Source organism: Hypanus sabinus, chromosome 27 (assembly GCF_030144855.1).
Source record: "Hypanus sabinus isolate sHypSab1 chromosome 27, sHypSab1.hap1, whole genome shotgun sequence".
Classification (NCBI taxonomy): domain Eukaryota; kingdom Metazoa; phylum Chordata; class Chondrichthyes; order Myliobatiformes; family Dasyatidae; genus Hypanus; species Hypanus sabinus.
In genome coordinates, this window is record NC_082732.1 from 35432508 (window position 1) to 35456031 (window position 23524).

General features: G+C 41.2%; 1 protein-coding gene across 2 annotated transcripts in view; it reads right to left on the reverse strand.

Annotated features, from left to right (window-relative positions):
- The window catches only part of acot7 (acyl-CoA thioesterase 7), a 276045-nt gene that overhangs the window by 68781 nt on the left and 183740 nt on the right, over positions 1-23524 (reverse strand). For both annotated transcript variants that reach the window (XM_059952220.1, XM_059952221.1), the window contains exon 7: positions 22349-22465. In XM_059952220.1, coding sequence (XP_059808203.1) covers positions 22349-22465 — 117 coding nt within the window. The remainder of the gene's footprint in view (positions 1-22348; positions 22466-23524) is intronic.

The following is a 23524-nucleotide window of genomic DNA, read 5'->3' on the forward strand; positions in this document are numbered from 1 at the left end:
AAGCACAACTTTCTCCCACAAAATGTATTTAAGAATTAACTATGTAAAGTATATCAAACATGTTTAGAAAGCCATTGCAGTTGAAAGGTGCTGCACAGAAACAGGCCCCTTGGCTGAAGTATGAGCCAACCATTAATTTATCCTGCCCTAATCCATTTTACTCTGCCCATCCTCCCAGATACTAGCACGTGTCTGCGTACAAGAGGCAATTTGTAGCTTATCCTTCATTCTACTGTATTTCTCTGTTTTACTGTGAATGCCTGCAAGGAAATGAAACTCAAGGTAGTATATGCTGCCATATTTATACTTTAGTAATAAATTTACTTTGACTTTGACCCTAAAAGGATCATTTAGCTTTCAAGTCAAACTATAGGAAGCCCAAGTGGCCTCAGCAATGAGGGGAAAATGAAGTATGATGGGGGCAGGGTGTTGAAAAAAGAGGGTGGGGAAAATGAGAGGTAGGGGTGGGTAAACGTGGGGAAGAAGAATACCTAATAGCTCACATATGTATAATCAATACCCTTCCTCAACAATGTTATGGAGCTCCACGTGATGATTGGTGTGCAAATATAGCCATTAATAGGGCTAATATTTTACAGTACACTGCACAGTGCACATCTGTGCTGCTTCTCTGAAAAGAAAATGATGGAAGTCATTGTGGGGCACTCAGTAATAAAATCAATATGATAACAGCACCTCCTCAAATCGCTATGGCCCTCCCTAACTTGCTTGGCAGCTTGTTCCTTACTGTGAGTGTAAAACAAAGGGCGCAGACAACAGTATTCTAACTCAATTTCAGGCAGCAGATCAAAGGCGTATGCCTATATGAAATACAACAGAAAAATGGTACCTGTATTTTCTGAATTGTGGAAGAGTGCCTGGCCCAATTTCCCAAAGGAAATTGTTCCAAGCTTTACAAAACATGAGCAATTTTTGCATAAAGGACATGAACAAATATATTGGTCATCTAATGCAGTCTCCAGGCCAGTGAAGGAAAATATGAGGTGCTGTGCTGGACTGTAGAGACAAGGAGTTTATGATGAACCTTTATACTATTCTCATTGGACAACTGGAGTACCGTATTCAGTTCCAGATCCTTTGGCCTCCCTATTTCTGGTCAAATCTTTCCCATTTCTTATTCATTCCTAGGTAGCCTTACTGTGGTAATGTGTAGGGTATTGACAACTCACCTGAACGTAGAAATGAAACTCCAGGCTTTTCCCAGGATCATGTTGTAGATCTCCATTTAGCACCAGTTTCTACCTCATTAAGTAAGGTAAGGTGCTTTCTATTAGGGATGCTTAGCTCAATGAATTTTGTTTTCGATGTGCAGACAATAAAGTACTTGGCTAGGAGTTAAATTGTTTTCAATCTTTCCAAATTTTGATGGAGGGAACTAGATCTGAAAAGTTTGTTTCTCTTTCTACAGATGCTGCCTGATTTGCGGAATGTTTATAGCATTTTCTGTTTTTACTTCAGATTTCCATTATCTGCAGATTTTGTTTTGATTTTTATGCATTTGGCTGGATTAGCTACATGAGGGAAAAGGGACAAGTTCCATTTCTCTGTAAGATTTAAGATTATTTGATATTGTCGCAAAATTAAAAGGAACACCCAGCAAGTAACAATATGTATCACTGAAACACCAAACTCATTAACAAGACTGCATAGTAGTAACAAACCATTGGAGAAGTTCTGGATAACATCTCTTCTCTGTTCCTTCACTTGTACTTTCCTCAACTTCATATATTTATCCAATTTATCCAGAGAAAATGTAAAGGTTTATGACATTCTTCCATGACAAGCTATTCTATACTGCAAAACTCATTCATCAAAGTATCTTAACCTCTCCTTTCCCTCTCTCTGAATGATATTAAATTGATTATTTTCACATGACTGCCTCTGCAGAAGTTAAACAGCCATTTTGTATTCTCTATCAAAACTCTTCTCATTCAAATAATCAGTTAAACCTGTTAACTACACCCTCCCCAGGAGGAAGACTCGTGCATAGAAATTGGATGATTCAGCAGCGTATTTTATATCCGCAATACAATTTCAATGAAAAATCAACTTCAAGGAAAATCGGTGACCTACAGTTAGTGGCCACTTTATTTGACACCTCCTGTACTTAAAATGTAGCCACTGAATGTATATTTGTGGTCTTCTGTTACTGTAGTTCATTCACTTCAAGGTTTGATGTGTTGAGCATTCAGAGATGCTCTTCTGCACACCACTGTTGTAACTTGTGGTTTTCTGAGTTCCTCTCACCTTCCTGTTAGCTTGAGATTCTTCTGTGATCTCTCTCATTATCAAGGTGTTTACGCCCACAGAACCGCTGCTCAATGGATTTTTTTTTTTGTTTTTCGCACCATGTTCTGTAAACTCGAGAGACTGTCATGCATGAAAACCCCCTGGAGATCAGCAGTTTTTGAGGTACTCAAACCACCCTGACAGTCACCAATAATCATTCCATTGGAAAGTCACTCAGATCACATTTCTTAACTATTCTGATGTTTGGCCTCAACAACAACTAAACCTCTTGACCACGTATGCATGCTTTTATGCACTGAGTTGCTTCTATATCATTGGCTAATTAGATATGCACATTATCAAGCAGGTGTACCTAATAAAGTGGACACTGAGTGTACACGTACAAAAAAGTGGTAAATAAGAGTGTTATTGAGATAAGTGAATATATTTCATATGCCAAATTTTGACAACTTCAATTCATTTCTGATTAAAGCACATCTGAAAGCATTTGATAATGCCATACAATCTTCAGCTGCTATTTTAGAAAACATTTAAAAAAAATATCTAAATCCATCTTGGCTTATCTGGAAAGATGATCTAAAAAAATCTGCAAGCTTCGAAGTAAAACATCTCAATTATGTGTCATTCATTGCAGGTGATTTCAGACATGTCTATTAAGAAACTTTGGCTCCCAATTCAAAATAGTAGCATATTTAAATATGTGCCTGGAGGATTTGGATATCATTATCAAGTCTACATCAATCATCCATGAATAGCGTAGTGACACAACACTCAGTGTTGCTACCTCACCACTCCAGGGATGTGGCTTCGATTCTGACCTCGGATGCCATCTGTGTGGAGTTTGCATGTTCTCCCTGTGGGTGCACTGTTTCTACTAGGTCCTCTGGTTTGCTCCCAGGCCCCAAACCTGTGGTGGTCAGTAGATTACTTGGCTACTGTAAATTTCTCCTTGTCTGGGTAAATGGCAAATTCTGACTGGAAGCATCACAGCCATATATGGAGCTACCAATGCACAGGATCACAAGAGGCTACAGAGGGCTGTAGACTCTGCCAGCTCCATCACAGGCACTATCATCCCCACCAACAAGGACATCCCCAAGAGGCAAGAAGGTGGCATCCATCAAGAATGATCCTCAACATCTGGGACATGCCCTTTTCTCATGATAACTATCATGGAGGAGCTACAGGAGCCTGAAGAGCCACACTCAACATTTTAACAACAACTTCTTCCCTTGTATTTAAGGCAGAGATTGAATAGACATGACATCAAAGATTCCAGGGAGAAGGCTGGGAACTGGGGTTGAGGAGGAGATAGAAAAAAAAAGGATCAACTATGATTGAATGGCAGAATAGACTCGATGGGCCAGATGGCCTAATTCTGCTCCTATGTCTTATGCCATCAGATTTTTGAATGGTCCACAAATACTGTCTCATTATTCACCTTTTGCACTATTTATTTATTTTTGGAACATAGTAATTTTATGTCATATACTGTACTGCTGTCACAAAACAACACATTTCACAACATATGTCAGTTGAAAGGTGATTCTGACCAGATGTTCTAATAATCATACAAAGCTGCCCACAAGGTCATAGGTCCTCTTTATTGAAGAATGGCTTGGCAGTGTGTGTGGAAATTTCTTCGTGACAGAGTAATTAACAGCTGATTTTACCGGAGAGATGAAAACATCCATTTGCTGACACTTTAGCATGGTTTTAGCTCTAGTAATTCAAAATAATGTTTTTCTTCAAAAAACATATAAATCAGACTGTACTCTCCTTTTCTATAAGGCACTTGTGAGCTAGTGCAGTTTAGACAGTAAAATACGGCAGCTTTTATGAACAATTTTCTCTAGCACTGACAAGAACCAAATTAATTGGATTCAACTTCACAAATTAGCGCAGTGGAATTGTTTGCAGTCCAGTACAACAGCCCATTAATGAGCTCACCAGATAATCTCTCAATCCTTCCATCAACAATAAAAAAAAATTCTCTGGTTCCCCATTCACATTTTGCTGTCCTGTCTTTTGGAATTTTCTTTAAACTATCTTCAAAAGTATCTATAACATTCTAAAGATAGTTCCTAGATTTGTACTTTCTAATCTGTCATTACAACTGCTGTGTATAAGACTCATAATCAAATAGCCTTGGCGTGTTCTCTGATAAAGCTTGCTCATAACACATCCAGAATGCCTGGGTACTTTTAGTGAATAGTGATTTTTCACACTCAAAACTATTTCCTTCTCTCACTTTTATTAATACAGACCAATTAACTGTAATTGATTCATACATGCTGTCTGGTGTTAGAATTCATGATTTCTTATGTGGTCACTTACTTTGTTAAGAATATTGAACAGCATCATTACTGTTATGTAAGATGTATTTAAAAAAAATATTTTCATTTTCTGGGATCTTAATATGGTTAATTGTCCACCCCAGTTACCCTTGAGAAGATGATGTAAGCTGCCATTTTGCAGTCCGTCTGATATAGATACTTCCACATTATTGCACAGAGAGGTGTCTAATTTTTAGGCCCAAGGACAAAGAAAGCATGTCAATACACACAGTGGCCACACCTGTACACGGGCTCATTAATGTAATATCTAATCAGCCAATCATATGGCATCAACTCTGTGCATAAAGACAGGCAGGCATTGTCAGGAGATTCAGCTATTGGTCAGACCAAACATCAGAATGGGGAAGAAATGTGATCTTAGAGACTTTGACCGTTGAATAATTGCTGGTGCCAAACAAAGCGATTTGATTAATTTAGAAACTGCTTATCTCCTGGGATTCTCACCCACAGGTCTTTAGAATTCACAGAGAATGTTATGAAAAGCAAAAAAAAAATCCAGAGAGAAACAGTTCTGTGAGCAAAACGCCTTGTTAATGAGAGAAGTCAGAGGAGAACAGACAGACTGGTTCAAGTTGACAGGAAGATGACAGTAACTCAAATAACCAGGTCTTATGTCAGTGGTGTGCAGAAGAACATCTGTGAATGCACAACACATCAAATCTTGAAGTGGATAGGCTACAGAAGCAAAAGACCATGGACAGTGGCTATTATTAGGTATAGGAGGTACTGCATAAAGTGGCCACTGGGTGTATATCTCCAATAATGTGTACAACTTGAAGGGGAGCAGGCAGATGGTGATGCTCCCATTGTGCCTTGTCCTTGACTTTATATCGTTCTTAGAGAGGAAATGTTTGTGAGGAGCTATCAACATAGTCTGGGTGAGTAACAGCAATGCAATTTATATAGTAGTATAGCAACGGTGCACTGGTGGTGGAGGGAATGAGTAACTGAAGTAGTGAACAGGGAACCAATCAAGTAATACACACAAATTGCTGGAGGATCACAGCAGGTTAGGCAACACTTATGGAGAGGAATAAAGAGTTGACGTTTTGGGCCAAGAAATTTCATCAGGAGGCTCATGTTCTATTCTAAAAGGAACTCTCTATTGAGCCTTTCAAGATATGGACAAAGAGATCCAGTGTATCTATCCTATCTCCATGGATGATTATCACTGGAACCTATCTACTTTCAGATTTCCTATTCTATTCAGGATGACACTTCTATGTATTTCAATATTTTATTACAAGATTATCATAGAGCTGGAACACATGGTAGAACATTACAGTCCTGATGGACTCGGCCCTAATGTTGACTCTTTATTCCTCTCCATTGATGCTCAGTTTCTCCAGCATTGTGTGTGTATGTGTTAGTTTCTCTAGATCTGCAGAAACTTTGGTGATTATTTGTTGGACAACACAAGACATTGTATTTGTATTTGTTGGCCATTGGGCCCCTCAAGCATGCTCTACCATTTAATAATTTTATGGTGCACTGACTCAACGCTGCATTCTCAATTATCCCATGGCCACCGTTCTAGAATATCCAGTGTAGTATCAGTCACTGGAAGAGGGTACAGTACTGTGCAAAAGTCATAGGTACATATATATAGCTCGGGTGCCTAAGTACATTTACACAGTACTGTAGTAACTTTATATATTGCACTGCACTGCTGCAAAAAAAGCAACTAATTTCATGACACATGTGAGTGATGATAAATCTGATTCTGATAAGGGTCTCTACTGTGAACTGAGAGTAGGAAGGGGCCTGGGAGAAAGGAATCATGTTGGGAAAAGGGGAAGGGAGAGAGGAGGGAGTGGGAAGCAGCTAAAAGACATTCTGTAATCATCAATAAACCAATTGTTTAGAATCAAATGACCTTACCTGGTGTCTGAGGGCTCGGTGTGTCTGCACCCACACCATGCCCCCCCCACCCACTCCAGCACTCCTTCTCTGCCTCCTGTCCCACAACCCCTCCTGTGGTGCTCCGCCCTTGCCATTCCCAACAAGCTTTGCTCCTGCCAGATTTATAAACATGCCCTCCACTCCAAGTTGACAAATACAACACTGTGCAAATGTTTTAGGCACACTAATTCTGCAGTGCCCAAGGCTCTTGCACAGTACTATATGGCGATAGAGAGGGTGCAGAACGTACTCATAAACACATTTCCGAAAAGGAATATCATATTTTTTGATGGGACAAATCTATTCCCTTCAACACAAAGATCAATAATGAAGCGCCATGTACTTAATTATAGAAGAATTAGTGAAAATTTGAGGAAACATGTTTAAATGCCTGGTGGACAAAGAAATCCTTTCCAAGTTTACAAGTCACCTGGATAAGCTCTTACTGTGCTATAACTTACTGAGTTACAGTCTGACAAGTGGAGAGGGTGATCAACGTGAATTATTCTCTGTAAATAATGTGACTCAAACATTCCATTCCATCTTAAGTGATCTGTTGTTCCCTTCAGAAATTCCACCTTCTCAAATACTTTTACCACACATCTCTGATGATAAAGAGCATACTTTATCATCTGAGATTGTAAGAGTTCCTGGCTGTTAACATCTCTGAGGATCTATCCTGGGCCCAACATATCGATATAGCTACAAAGAAGGCCTGATAGCGGCTGTATTTCATTAAGAGTGGGAGATGATTTGGTACGTCTCCCAAAACACCTGCAAATTTCTAAGATGTACTGTGGGGAGCATTCTAATTGGCTGTATCACCGCCTGGTATGAGGTGGGGGGGGGAGCACTGCACTGGATTGAAATAAGCTGCAGAAAGTTGTAAACTCAGTCAGCTTCATCAAGCACACCAGCCTCACCTGCATCCAGTACATCTTCAAAGAGTGATGCCTCTTAAAAGTGGCATCCATCTTCAAGGATCCCCATCACCCAGATCATACCCTCTTCTCATTGTTACCAACAGGGAGAAAGCACACACTCACTGATTCAGGAACAGCTTCTTCTCCTCTGCCGTTGTATATCTGAATGGACAATGAACCCATGAACACTACCTCATTACCTTATCTCACTATTTATATAACTATATATTATATACACACTTCTGTAAATCACAGTTCTATGATTATGTATTGCATTGTGCTGCTGCCACAAAAACAACACATTTCACAACATATGCCAGTGATAACAAACCTAATTCTGATGCTGATTCTTTAAAATCCCTTCAAGTACCGACATTATGATAAATGTTTGAGTAATTGCCGGGACTGATCTGATCTATCTACTTTTTTCTCATGTTAAATCACAGAAGGGTCATGACCTATCTAAAAGGAACTCTCTTCTGAGCCTTTAAAGATATGGACAAAGAGTTCCCTGAGTATCTATCTTCTCTATGGATGATTGTCACTGGGTCCTGGGGCCCTCGCTATTTTTAGATTTCCTATTCTATTCAGGATGACACTTCTATCTAATTCAATATGTATAATGCCTTTTAATACAAGATATCATAGAGCTGGAACATGACCTGTAATGAAACATTATTTAATACAGAATCTCACACATTATTATTATTATTATTATTATTAGAAACAGCAATTTCTTTTTAAAATACTGGGTGATGAAAACATGAAAAGATCATCAGTTTTGAAAACACAAGAGATTCTACAGATCTACACACACAAAATGCTGGAGCATCTATGGAAAAGAATAAACAGTTGACATTTCAGGCTCTTGTTTGAGATTAGATTCTGCAGGTGCTGGAAATGCAAAGCAACACACACAAAATGCTGGTGGAACTCAGCGGGTCAGGCAGCGTTCATGGAAATGAATAAAGAGTTGACATTTCTGGCCCTTCACTGGGCTGGAAAGGAGGGGGGAAGATGCCATAATAAGAAGATGGTGGGGTGGGGAGGAGAGGAGGATAAGCTAGAAAGGTGAATGCTGCCTGACCTGCTGAGTTCCTCCAGCATTTTGTGTGTTCATCAGTTTACAGCTGGCAATATCGGGCAACCAATCCAACAAGGAACACTGCAAAGCCGTCAAAAGAAATGGGCACGTCACCTGCTGGTGACACAGACAGAGTGGAATTTCTCTCATGGTAATCATCTCTCATCTGTCATCATGTGTCCACAGCAATGAAGCTTTGCAGGGTGAGTCACTAGATCCACCAGCAGTCTCATCTCAGCCGCAGTAGTTACAGATACTCCAAAGTAGCTGCTGGTAATTGCTGTCAGTGGCGCCGAAACAAGGTGTGAAATATAGCACAAATATTCAATTCAATGTCAATTTCTGTGCTGCACCTTGTGCAGAGGTGGGCCAAAAATATCTAAATTATCCAAGTGTTTCATTAACAAGTTATTTGCCATCAAGCCTACTGTTAAATAGTACAAATTGGCAAGGCCCTAGAATTGATGTCTTGTTCAGGATGAGTCAGACACAATCAACTTTCATTGAGGATACTGCAATTGATCTCTTGATACCTGGGCTTGAGAGCAGATAGAAAGCAGTCACTGCTCCTGCTTCTAATTGAGGTCAAATGATGCTCCCAATAGGAAAGTGTAGGAGGGGGATAGGGAATTTTGTGATTTATTTTATTTTATTTAGAGATACAGCACAGTAACAGGCCCTTCTGGCTCAGTGAGCCTGCACCACCCAATTACACCAAAGTGATCAATTAACCTACTAACTAGTGTGGGGGGAAACCATATAGTCACAGGAAGAATACAAGCCTTACAGACGCCGGCAGAATTGAACCCAGCAACACACACAAGTCCTGACAAAGGGTTTCGGCCCGAAAATCGACTGTACTCTTTTCCTAGATGCTGCCTGTCCTACTGAGTTCCTCCAGCATTTCATATGTTTTCTCGGATTTCCAGCATCTGCAGATTTTTTCTTGTTTGAGAATAGAACCTGGGTTGCTGGCACTGTAATAGTGTTATGCTAACCTCTTCACTACCATGCCACGCAGAAAGTTGGACAGGTTTGAGATTAAATAAGTTAAAGGTTAGTTAGACCGGAAGATATAGGAGGAGAATTAGGCCATCCAGTCTGCTACACTATTCCATCATGGCTGATTTATTATCCTTCTCAACTCCATTCTCTTGCCTTCTCCCTGTAACCTTTGACACCCTGATTGATCAAGAACCTATTAACCTCGGCTTTAAATATGCCCAATGACTTGGCATCCACAGTTGTCTGTGGCAATGAATTCCACAGATTAACCACCCTCTGCATAAAAAATTCTCCCTTATGTCTGTTCTAAAGGGATGTCCTATTCTGAGGCTGTCTTCTCTGGTCCTAGACTCCCCCACCATAAGGAACATCCATCCTCTCCACATTTCACTATGTTTAGGCCTTTCAGTACAAACATATTCTAGTTCTCAGTACAAGCATATTTTTTTAAGTCGCCTATTCTTCTTAAAGTCAAAAACACGTTTTGATACTCTGCATTAATGGTATCTATTCCATGTTATATGGGCCAGGTACAGTGAGTGTATTTCCATCACAGAAACACTTTGAAGATATTCCGATCCAAAGTAAGTTTCTTCAAATCTGTTAACATTTATTCAATTCATCACTGTTATATGAAGATGACAGATCCTCATTAAGTGCCCCTGACAGGTACTTTAACCAAGGTTAAACCCCAGCAATGTTTTTGCAGTATTACCTCATGGAACAGGTAGAAAACACTGCATTGGTCTGAGCTATTAAGGAAATATCAAAGGAAGAATGCAAACAATACTACTTATTTAATTTACTAATGTATACATAAGCTTACTGTAACTAGTTTTTTTTCTCTCTGTTATCAGATATTGCATTGTACTGGTGCCGCAAAGTTAACAAATTACACAACATATGCCAGTGATATTAAACCTGATTCTGATTCTGCACTTTAAAAAAAAATTCAATAAAATTAAACAAGAATGTCTTGCTGACGAATGGGCACTCCTACAACCAATTGCTAAGAACTGAATTGACTTTATTACTTACATCCTTCACATATATGAGAAGTAAAAATCTTTACATCTCCAGCTAAATGTGCAATGTGCAATTTATAGTAATTTGTAATAAATATTATGTACCACAGGACAGTCAATATAACATAGAAATACAGTTGTGTCAGCATGAATTAATCAGTCTGATGGCCTGGTGGAAGAAGCTGTCCTGTTGGTCCTGGCTTTTATGCTGCAGTACCGTTTCCCGGATGGTAGCAGCTGGAACAGTTCATGGTTGGGGTGACTTGGGTCCCCAATGATCCTTCAGGCCTTTTTTACACACCTGTCTCTGTAAATGTACTGATTAGTGGGAAGTTCACATCTACAGATGCTCTGGCCTGCCTGCACCACTCTCTGCAGAGTCCTGCGATTGAGGGAGGTACAGTTCCCATACCAGGCGGTGATGCAGCCAGTCAGGACGCTCTCAATTGTGCCCCTGTAGAAAGTTCTTAGGATTTGGGGACCCATACCAAACTTCTTCAACCATCTGAGATGAAAGAGGTGCTGTTGTGCTTTTTTCACAACACAGCTGGTATATACAGACCATGTTAGATCCTTGGTGATGTGCATGCTGAGGAATTTAAAGCTGTTCACCCTCTCAATGCCAGATCCATTGATGTCAAGGTGGTTAGCCTGTCTCCATTCCTCCTGTAGTTCACACCAGCTTCTTTGTTTTTGCAACATTGAGGGAGAAGTTGTTTTCTTGACACCACTGTGTAGGGTGATGACTTCTTCTCTGTAGGCTGCCTCATTATTATTTGAGATTAGGTCAATCAGTGTAGTGTCGTCAAAAAAATTTAATTAGATTGAGCTGTGGGTGGCAACACTGTCAAGGGTATACAAGGAATAAAGGAGGGGGCTTAGGACACAGCCCTGAGGGGCAGCTGTGTTGACGGTCAGAGAGGCAGAGGTGAGGTTATTCTACAAAACATTGCATCCAATTCTTAAATGGAATATTCAGCTTCCTTTTGCTTTCTTGTTAGAAATAGCCTTTTGTTAAAAAATTTACAATTTAGAATCTAGTGTTTTGGTGTTTATAGGTTGTAACCATCATGCAAAAGTATGTGAGCAGAAATGTTATTGATAAGCAGTTGAAGTGGTTTGCCTGGGAGTCAAAGAGGCTTCCAATGAAGACCCTGAATGTACAAAGACAGCTTGTTTAGGGTCTGAAAACTACCGCATGCCAAGGAAAAATCTAAGGGTATTAAAAAGTCCTTAAACATTATCATTCTTAATTGCCCGATTGCCCTACTCTGGAATAGAGACTGGAAAGCACTGGCAAAGGTGGCCAAAGCATAAAACCACTTACAAAAATTAATTGGATAGAAACTTAAAGAGAAGTAAATCCAATGGGGAAAGCACGAGGGAAACCAACTGGAGAACTCTATCAATAATCTGGCAAGGCTTAATGGGCCAAATGGCCTCTGTTTGCATCAAAAATTCAGTAACAGAGAGGAAAGCCGCCATTATCTCAGTTGCTACTAGTGAATGCTATAAATGACACAATGGGCCTGCCGCCAACTCAAACAGGATGTCAGGATAGAGTTTTGGGTAGAGATCCCTGATCCTAGTTCCTAAGTCTCCCTCTGTTTTACTTATTTGGAAACAGATGGACATGTCTGGTACTTCTGGAACTTGAGTTTTAATTTTACTTTTAATTTTTGATTGCAATACCCTTTTCATTAACAGCTGAGATGCAGTCCACTGAGATAACACTTTCTTGGAGAAGTATTAAGGATGTACCACCACATTCTTTGTTTAACAAACATTTATAGAGTATAAGTAAAATAAATGTAATGCTTGTGATGAAATGGTTCAACACTGTGTACAAATATTAACAACATGCAGAATTATATTTCAGGCTTGTCAGGGAAGTGTAAAGTTAATTAAGATAACATCATTTCTGAATTATTTGATGTTTCCAAATAATCATTCAGATGGAGCAGAGTGAGCATAGTGGATGAACGGAAGAGGTAATGATAGGGAGAGACACTAACCATCGGAAAGCTCCAACTAAAAGGACATTTGAAGCAGATGCACCAAAACATACAAAAGAGAATTGAGTATTTTTCATAAAATGAAAAAAATCATAAGGCTAAAGATAATCATGAGAGAGTTTGCAGATGTTGGAAATCCAAAGCGACACACACAAAATGCTGGAGGAACTCAGCAGGTCAGGCAGCATCTATGGAAATTAATAAACAGTCAACATTTTGGGCCGACACTCATTTTCAGGACTGAGAAGGAAGGGGGAAGATGCCAGGATACAAAAGGAAGGGGAGGGGAAAGAGACTAGCTGGGAGGTGATAGGTGAAGCCAGGTGGGTGGGAAAAGTCAAGGGCTGGAGAAGAAGGAGTCAGTTAGGAGAGGAGTGTGGACCATAGGAGGAAGGGAAGGTGGGGCAGATCCAAGGCAAGGTAATAGGTAGATGAGAAGTAAGAGTGGGGAATAGAGGAAGTGTGGATGGATTTGTTCTCCAAAAGGAGAAATCGATATTTATGTCATCAGGTTAGAGGGTACCCAGATGGAATATAAGGTGTTGCCCCACCATTCTGAAGGTGGCCTCATCTTAGCACAAGCAGAGGCCATGGACTGACATATCGGAACAGGAATGGGAATCAGAATTAAAATGTCTGGCCACCGGGAAGTCCTGCTTTTGGCTGATTGTATGAAGGTGCTTGACGAAGCAGTCCCGCAATTTGTGACAGGTCTCACCAACATGGAGGAGGCTGCATCGGGAGCACAGGACACAATAGATTTGCAGGTGAAGCATTGCCTTACCTGGAAAGACTGTTTGGGGCCCTGCAAAGAGGTGAAGGAGGACGTTAATGAGTAGGTGCAGCACTTGCAGGGTTAAGTGCCTGGAGGGAGATTAGTGAGGAGGGATGAATGGACAAGGGAATTGAGGAGGGAGCGATCCCTGCAAAAAGTGGAGGGGTGGGGGAAGGTAAAGGTGTTTGGTGCCAGGATCCTTTTGGAGATGGTGGAGGTTGCGGAGACTAATGTTTTGGATGTGGAGGATGATAAGGCTGTAGGTAAGGACAAGAGGAACTCTTGCTATTAAGGCAGCGGGAAGCTGGGGCAAGTGTGGATGTACAGGAACAGAGGAAATACAGGTGGGGGGCAGCATCAATACTGCAACAAGGAAGGGAATAATTGGAGAGTTCAGCATGGCCCTTTTGCTGTGCTGTATATTGCAATAGTTCAATATTAGAACATGAAAAATGGGACAATGATAGAGCACTTCAGTTCTGTAAAATGCCCGTTTGGAGAATCTCAAGCTCTGCTTTTCAGAGCCTCAGCATCAGCTGGGTTCACTGTCGTGCATCCAAAATGCCGAGGGCTACGTGGATAATTTTCTTCAGCACACGGCACCCCATCGCTAGGAGGTGTACAGGTCGGGGGGAATCACACACTGCTAGACAGACGGGGGAAGGCAATCACGAATCCCCTGAATGCAGCATGGCCTCCAACTAACATTCGGCTCCGGAGAGTGGTGAGGGTGGGAATTCTCTTGAGGATGACAGACACTGTCAAGTGGATCACATCATGAGTTATTCAGCTTTCTGTAGGGCAGAGGAGTTAAAGAAAGGTTCAACAGGTTCAATTTAATGGTCAGGTAAGTAGTAGAGAGGAGTTTTCCTCACTGCAAGGTTCTAGGACATTACTGGGCAATCAGTGATACTACACTGATAGGCCTATTTTCAAATAATAATGAGGCAGCCAACAGAGAAGAAATCATTACCCAGGCACAGTGGTATCAAGAAAACAACTTCTCCCTCGATGTTGCAAAAACAAAGGAGCTGGTTGTGGACTGCAGGAGGAATTGAGACAGACTAACCCCTGTTCATATCAGTGGATCTGGGGTTCAGAGGCTGAACAGCTTTAAATTCCTCAGCATAAACATCACCGAAGATCTCACATGGTCTGTACATACTGGCCGTGTGGTGAAAAAGGCACAACAGCACCTCTTTCACCTCAGACAGTTGAGGAAGTTTGGTGTGTGCCCCCAAATCCTAAGGACTTTCTACAGGGGCACAATTGAGAGCATCCTGACTGGCTGCATCACTGCCTGGTATGGGAACTGTACTTCCCTCAATCGCAGGACTCTGCAGAGAGTGGTGCAGGCAGCCCAGCGCATCTATAGATGTGAACTTCCCACTATTGACATTTACAAAGACAGGTGTGTAAAAAGTGCCCGAAAGATCATTGGGGTCCCGAGTCACCCTAAACACAAATTGCTTCAGCTGCTACCATTTGGGAAATAGTAACGCAGCATAAAAGCTAGAACCAACAGACTCTGGGACAGCTTCTTCCACCAGGCCATCAGACTGATTAATTCACACTGACACAATTATATTTCTATGTTATATTGTACATTCTACTTATCTTAAATTACTCTAAATTGCACATTACACATTTAGATGGAGATGTAACGTAAAGATTTTTATTCTTCATGTATGTGAAGGATGTAAGTAATAAAGTCAATTCAATTCAATTCAATGTAGGACATTAAGTGGGGAGAGTGAACTGCCAAACATAATAATTCACATCAGTTCCAATTAAATACTTCAAAAAAGGGAAGTGCATAATTGACATAATTGAGGGAGTTGTAAATAAATTAATAAGAGGTATTTCTAAGGTGCCAATCACTCCCAGTGTTACGTGATACTAAGTACTGAAATAGAAAGCCAGCACAGGGAAACACTCAGTGGCCACTTTATTTGGAACACCTGATTGTTAATGCAAATATCTAATCAATCAATCACATGGCAGCAAGTCAATGCATAAAAGCATGCAAATAAGGACAAGAGGTTCAGTGAACACACACAGAATGCTGGAAAAACTCAGCTCCTATGGAAAAGAGAAAACAGTTGATGTTTTGGGCCAAGACCCTTCATCAGGACTGTAGCAAAGAAGATGAGATGGCAGAGTAAGGAGGTGGGGGGAAGGGAGGAAGAAATAAAAGGTAGTGAGTGATAGGTGAAATCGGGAGGGGGGCAGGGGTGAAGTAAAGAGCTGGGAAGTTGATTGGTGAAAGAGATAAAGGGCTGGAAAAGGGGGAATCTAATAGGAGAGGCCAGAAGACCATGGAAGAAAGGGAAAGGGGAGGAGCACCGGAGATGATAGGCAGGTAAAGAGATAAGGTGAGAGAGGGAAATGAGAATGGGGAATGGTGAAGGGGAGACATTACAGGAAATTGATATCCATACCATCACTTTAACTCTACTTACCATTCCTATTCCGACATGTAAGTCCATGACCTCTACTGCCGCGATGAGGCCACACTTGGGTTGAAGGTGCAACACCTTATATTCCATCTGGTAGCTGATGGCATGAACACCGATTTCTCGAACTTCTGGTAATACTCCCCACTCCTTCTTCACCATTTCCCATCAGTAAATAAATCAATAGTGTAGCAGCTAGCGTAACGCACTACAGCACCAGCAATCAGGGTTTTATTTCCACTGCTGTTCTATAAGGAGTTCGTATGTTTTCCCCATAACCCCATGGGCTTTCTCTTGTTGTTTAGTTTTCTTCTCACATTCTAAAAATGTGCGGGTTAGTGAGTTGTGGGCATGCTATGTTAACGCTGGAAGTATGATGGTCCTTATGAGTTAACTCCAGACTGTGTTGGTCATTGACGCAAACAACACATTTCACTGTATCTTTCAATATTTCTATGTACATACAACAAATAAAGCTTGTCTTTAATCGTCATGTTCTGTAATTGCATTGTTTGAATGTAATATCAAAATTTTGAATCCATTTCCAGGCAGAATTGCTGTCCTTTTTTGGAAGAGGACAGCGAGGCTTTGAGAGGAAGTGCAGCAGCGGCCATTTTCAAATTGTCCAATTACGTCTCAGATCGGAGTTCTGAGAGGCGGGACTGCGCAGGCGCGTGAGGAGGCCTGGGAAGGAGGGAATTTATAAAAAGAACGCAGCCTTAAGAAGCGGGCAGTGGAGTGCGCCGGGAGCAGAGTGTAGGGCTTGGGCTCAGGGGCTTAGGCGGAAGAGGGCACAGTAGGCTTATCTTTTAGTTCTTGTTATTTTTCAGTTTTTCGTGAAGTATGAATGTGAGGGCAGCTTGTTGTTCTCGGTGTCAGGTATGGGAGGTCCTGGAGTCTCCAAGCCTCCCGGACGTCCACATCTGCGCCAGGTGCACCGAACTGCAGCTCCTGAGGGACCGAGTTAGGGAACTGGAGCTGCAGCTCAATGACCTTTGCCTGGTCAGGGAGAGTGAGGAGGTGGTAGAGAGGAGTTACAGGCAGGTGGTCACTCCGGGGTCACGGGAGGCAGATAGGTCGGTCACGGTCAGGAAGGGAAAGAGGTAGGTACTAGAGAGTACCCCGGTGGCTGTACCCCTTGACAATAAGTACTCATGTTTGAGTACTGTTGGGGGGGACAGCCTTCCTGGTGGAAGTGACAGTGGCCGGGCCTCCGGCACAGAGGACGGCCCTGTAGCTCAGAAGGGTAGGGATAGAAGAAAGAGGACCATTGTAATAGGGGACTCGATAGTCAGGGGTTCAGACAGGCGGTTCTGTGGAGGTGATCGTGAGTCCCGGATGGTAATTTGCCTCCCTGGTGCCAGGGTTCGGGACGTTTCTGATCGCATCCAAGATATCCTGAAGTGGGAGGGTGAGGAGCCAGAGGTCGTGGTACATGTAGGTACCAATGACATAGGTAGGAAAAGGGAAGAGGTCCTGAAACGAGAGTATAGGGAGTTAGGAAGGCAGTTAAGAAGAAGGACCGCAAAGGTAGTAATCTCGGGATTACTGCCTGTGCCACGCGACAGTGAGAGTAGGAATAGAATTAGGTGGAGGATGAATGCGTGGCTGTGGGATTGGAGCAGAGGGCAGGGATTCAAGTTTCTGGATCATTGGGACCTCTTCTGGGGCAGGCGTGACCTGTTCAAGAAGGACGGGTTACACTTGAATCCTGGGGGGGGACCAATATCCTAGCGGGGAGGTTTGCTAGGGCTACAGGGCAGACTTTAAACTAGTAAGATGGGAATCAATTTGAGAAAATCATGGGAGAGGAGGTTAGTTCACCAGTAGAGCAAGTAAATAGACAGTGTGTGAGGGAGGAAAGGCAGGCGATGGAGAAGGGATGCGCTCAGCCCGAAGATGTAGGGGAGAAGAAAGAAAAGGATAATAAATTTGAATGCATTGTTAGGGATGAAAAGAGAGGAGGGGGTGGAGAGTATCTTAAATGTATCTATTTTAATGCTAGGAGCATTGTAAGAAAGGTGGATGAGCTTAAAGCGTGGATTGATACCTGGAATTATGATGTTGTGGCTATTAGTGAAACATGGTTGCAGGAAGGGTGTGACTGGCAACTAAATATTCCTGGATTTAGTTGCTTCAGGTGTGATAGAGTAGGAGGGGCCAGAGGAGGAGGTGTTGCATTGCTTGTCCGAGAAAATCTTATGGCGGTGCTTTGGAAGGATAGATTAGAGAGCTCCTCTAGGGAGGCTATTTGGGTGGAATTGAGGAATGGGAAAGGTGTAGTAACACTGATAGGAGTGTATTATAGGCCACCTAATGGGGAGCGTGAGTTAGAAGAGCAAATGTGTAAGGAGATAGCAGATATTTGTAGTAAACACAAGGTGGTGATTGTGGGAGATTTTAATTTTCCACACGTAGACTGGGAAGCTCATTCTGTAAAAGGGCTGGATGGTTTAGAGTTTGTGAAATGTGTGCAGGATAGTTTTTTGCAACAATACATAGAAGTACCGACTAGAGATGGGGCAGTGTTGGATCTCCTTTTAGGGAATGCGATAGGTCAGCTGACAGATGTATGTGTTGGGGAGCACTTCGGGTCCAGTGATCACAATTGCATTAGCTTCAATATAATTATGGAGAAGGACAGGACAGGACCTAGAGTAGAGATTTTTGATTGGAGAAAGGCTAACTTTGAGGAGATGCGAAGGGATTTAGAGAGTGGATTGGGTCAAGCTGTTTTATGGGAAGGATGTAATAGAGAAATGGAGGTCATTTAAGGGTGAAATTATGAGGGTACAGAATCTTTATGTTCCTGTTAGGTTGAAAGGAAAGGTTAAAGGTTTGAAAGCCCCATGGTTTTCAAGGGATATTAGAAACTTGGTTTGGAAAAAGAGGGATGTCTACAATAGATATAGGCAGCATGGAGTAAAGGAATTGCTCGAGGAATATAAAGAATGTAAAAGGAATCTTAAGAAAGAGATTAGAAAAGCTAAAAGAAGATACGAGGTTGGTTTGGCAAATAAGGTGAAAGTAAATCCGAAAGGTTTCTACAGTTATATTAAAAGCAAGAGAATAGTGAGGGATAAAATTGGCCCCTTAGAGAATCAGAGTGGTCAGCTATGTGTGGAGCCGAGGGAGATGGGAGAGATTTTGAACGATTTCTTCTCTTTGGTATTCACTAAGGAGAAGGATATTGAATTGTGTAAGGTGTGGGAAACAAGTAAGGAAGTTATGGAACCTATGACAATTAAAGAGGTGGAAGTACTGGCGCTTTAAAGAAATTTAAAAGTGGATAAATCTCCGGATCCTGACAGGATATTCCCCAGGACCTTGAGGGAAGTTTGTGTAGAAATAGCAGGAGCTCTGACGGAGATCTTTAAGATGTCATTAGAAACTGGGATTGTGCCAGAGGATTGGCGTATTGCTCATGTGGTTCCATTGTTTAAAAAGGGTTCTAGAAGTAAGCCTAGCAATTATAGACCCGTCAGTTTGACATCAGTGGTGGGTAAATTAATGGAAAGTATTCTTAGAGATAGTATTAATAATTATCTGGATAGACAGGATCTGATTAGGAGTAGCCAGCATGGATTTGTGCGTGGAAGGTCATGTTTGACAAACCTTATTGAATTTTTTGAAGAAGTTACGAGGAATGTTGACGAGGGTAAGGCAGTGGATGTAGTCTATATGGACTTCAGCAAAGCCTTTGACAAAGTTCCACATGGAAGGTTAGTTAAGAAGGTTCAGTCGTTAGGTATTAATGCTGGAGTAATAAAATGGATTCAACAGTGGCTAGATGGGAGATGCCAGAGAGTAGTGGTGGATAATTGTTTATCGGGATGGAGGCCGGTGACTAGCGGGGTGCCTCAGGGATCTGTTTTGGGCCCAATGTTGTTTGTAATATACATAAATGATCTGGATGATGGGGTGGTAAATTGGATTAGTAAGTATGCCGATGATACTAAGGTAGGAGGTGTTGTGGATAATGAGGTGGGTTTTCAAAGCTTGCAGGGAGATTTATGCCGGTTAAAAGAATGGGCTGAATGTTGGCAGATGGAGTTTAATGCTGAGAAGTGTGAGGTTCTACATTTCGGCAGGAATAATCCAAATAGAACATACAGGGTAAATGGTAGGGCATTGAGGAATGCAGAGGAACAGAGTAATAACAGTGCATAGTTTTCTGAAGGTGGAGTCTCATGTAGATAGGGTGGTGAAGAAGGCTTTTGGAACGCTGGCCTTTATAAATCAAAGCATTGAGTACAGAAGTTGGAATGTAATATTAAAATTGTACAAGGCATTGGTAAGGCCAAATTTAGAATATTGTGTGCAGTTCTGGTCACCGAATTATAGGAAAGATATCAATAAATTAGAGAGAGTGCAGAGACGATTTACTAGGATGTTACCTGGGTTTCAGCACTTAAGTTACAGAGATAGGTTGAACAAGTTAGGCTTCTATTCATTGGAGCGTAGAAGGTTGAGGGGGGATTTGATCGAGGTATTTAAAATTTTGAGAGGGATAGATAGAGTTGACGTGAGTAGGCTGTTTCCATTGAGAGTAGGGGAGATTCAAATGAGAGGACATGATTTGAGAGTTAGGGGGCAGAAGTTTAAGGGAAACACAAGGGGGTACTTCTTTACTCAGAGAGTGATAGCTGTGTGGAATGAGCTTCCTGTAGAAGTAGTAGAGGCCAGTTCAGTTGTGTCATTTAAGGTAAAATTGGATAGGTATATGGACAGGAAAGGAGTGGAGGGTTGTGGGCTGAGTGCGGGTAGGTGGGACTAGGTGAGATTAAGAGTTCAGCATGGACTAGGAGGGCCGAGATGGCCTGTTTCCGTGCTGTGATTGTTATATGGTTATATGTTATATATGGAATGCAACACATACAAAATGCTGGAGGAACTCAGCAGGTCAGGCAGCAACTATGGAAAAGAGTAAAGAGCTCATCTTTTTTTGCAGTCCCGATGAAGTGTTTTGCCTCGAAACACCAACTGTGCTCTTTTCCATAGATGCTGCCTGGCTTGCTGAGTTCCTTCAGCATTTTTTTTTTGTGTGTTGCTTGGATTTCCAACATCTGCAGATCTTCTCTTGTTTGTCAAGAAAGCATGCAACCGCTCTGATAACAGGGGAATCAAGTGATCTAAAGATGCTGGAAATGATGTAGAAATTCAGCCACAATCGTAATGAATGGCCAAGTAGGTCTGATGGATCTCCTCCTGTTCCCATTTCTAATGTTTACACCTTGTTATAAACTTGGATATATTCAGAATCAGGTTTAATATCACTGGCATGTGTTGAGAAATTTGTTGACTTTGCAGCAGCAGTACAATGCAATACAAAATAATAGAAAAACTGACTTATACTATGTATATACGTATATATAAATATTAAATAGTTGAATTAAATAAGGGGTGCAAAAATAGAAAAAAGTAGTGAGGCAGTGTTCATGGATTCAAAGTCCATTCAGAAATCAGTTGGCAGAGGGGAAGAAGCTGTTTCTGAATTGTTGAATGTGTGGCTTCAGGCTTCTGTACCTCCTTCCTGATGGTAGCAATGAGAGCAAGGCATGACCCGGGTGCTGGAGGTCCTTTTTGAGAATGCCCTGGATATTACAGGCTGGTACCCATGATGGAACTGACCAAGTTTACAACTTTCTGCAGCTTATTTCAATCCCATACAGTAGTCCCTCCATACCAGATGATGATGCAGCCAGTTGGAATGACCATCACAGTATATCAGTAGAGATCTGCGAGCGTCTTTAGTAACATACCAAATCTCAAACTCCGAATGAAATATTGCTGCTGTTGTGCCTTCTTTGTAGCTGTATTAATGTATTGGGTACAGGATAGATTCTCAGAGATTTTGACACCCAGAAACTTGAAATTGCGAAGCGAAAATACCAAGATGAAATGAGAGTGGGAAATGTAGTAGATCTGAATCTCTCCTCAAATGTACAAAGGTCCCCTATTAGAAATAAATGCTTCAAATTATATTGTCCGAATATCAGTGTACAGCTCCTCCATAATTAAATAATTAAGTTTCTGTAAAATCAACACATTTTAAATTAGCGTACCAGCAAACATCAGAGGAATGTGTTAAGCTTCTCACTCCATAATTTCAAGGCTGGATTGTGTTTTAATATGTGACAGACACTGTTTTTGCCTGAAGAGGAAGCAGAACTCAACACAGAGAATGTACTATATGGTAATATCTCTTTCAAAGAACTGTGAACCACTTTAAGAATAAATTATTTATTTGGGACACTTGTCTTGAAAACGGGAACTAGTTAAAATAACTTCATTATCAATATCTTCCATCTTTTGTTTCCACTGCAGTACACTTATTGCTAGGGTTTTACTTGGTGTGTTCTATATTTTTAATCTTGTAGCAACATGCAAAAGCAAAATTGTCCCACTTATTTAAGCAGTGGTTAAATTATTTGTCTGTAACAAGCAAATGTTATACTCTGTACTGCACAAAAAACGTTAATGCTGCTGTGTGACAATGCCTACTAAAAGGATATGGAGAATTAAAGTGTGGTACCTTTCTCAATCTTCTGATGGAAATTGATGGCATCCACAGATGCAGTCACGATATTTGTCTTGCAATGACGAGCTGCAACTATGCCAGCCACTTCATCCATCAGCTTCATAGTGACACCTGAAAGACAGGATTCATTCATGGAACAGGCAGCATAATATACACAAATGATGAAGACAACCTCTCCTAACCACACAGTCAATGCTTGAACATTCCTCAAACTTATTATTTATCACGTTTGCTGACTTTAGATTAGTAACAGTTTAGAGAAGGTAAATCAGCGCACTGCTTCAGGATCAACTTTGACTTCAAGAGTTAGTTTGACTTTTACAGTTACTACTCTTCAATCATCAGGTTCTTGAACCAAAGGAGTTAATTTCACTCAACTTCACTTGCCCCATTATTGAAATATTCCCACAACCAATAGACTCACTTCATCTCATGTTCTCGTTACTTATTGCTTATTTATTTGTTATTATTATTATTTATTTCTTTTCATATTTGCACAGTTTTTTGTCTTTTGCACACTAGCTGAACACCAGTGCGGACTTTCATTGATTCTGTTATGGTTATTATTCTATAGATTTATTGAGTATGCCTGCAAGAAAATCAATCTCAGTGTTGTATATAATGACATACTTTGAACTTTAAACTTTAGAAGATTGAAGTGTATGGACTTGAACATTTATGTCCATACCAATTGTGACTTGGGGTCAGGATAATGTGGAAGTAGAAGGCATTTAACATGATTAGGCTAGGAATGGGGGATAGAGGTGCTTTAGGATAAGTGACTGGTTGGAGGAGATGTCAGGGATTTGAATCTCCATTGTGGACTTTGATCAAATGGCTATGGGGTTCACCCAATTGGAGGACCAGGGAAGTTGGGAGAGGGGAGGGATGTCTGTGTTGAAGAGGTGGACTTTTTTAAGCAACAACACAATCCTCACTGCAGCTAAGAAACGTTTGTTTCCCTGAATCTAGCACCTTATCTCTATGAGAGGAATAATTTTGCACCAATTGATTCTAAAGGAGATGCCAAATTTGAGCTGCAGTCTCTACCAAGTAGGTAGGGTGTAGTTACCCAAGCTATTTACAGTCTACCATAGATTTTATTTCAAGCTACTGCGAGGACAATATTGGGCTTCAGGCACTCGAAGCCATTTTTATTGTTTTCACATT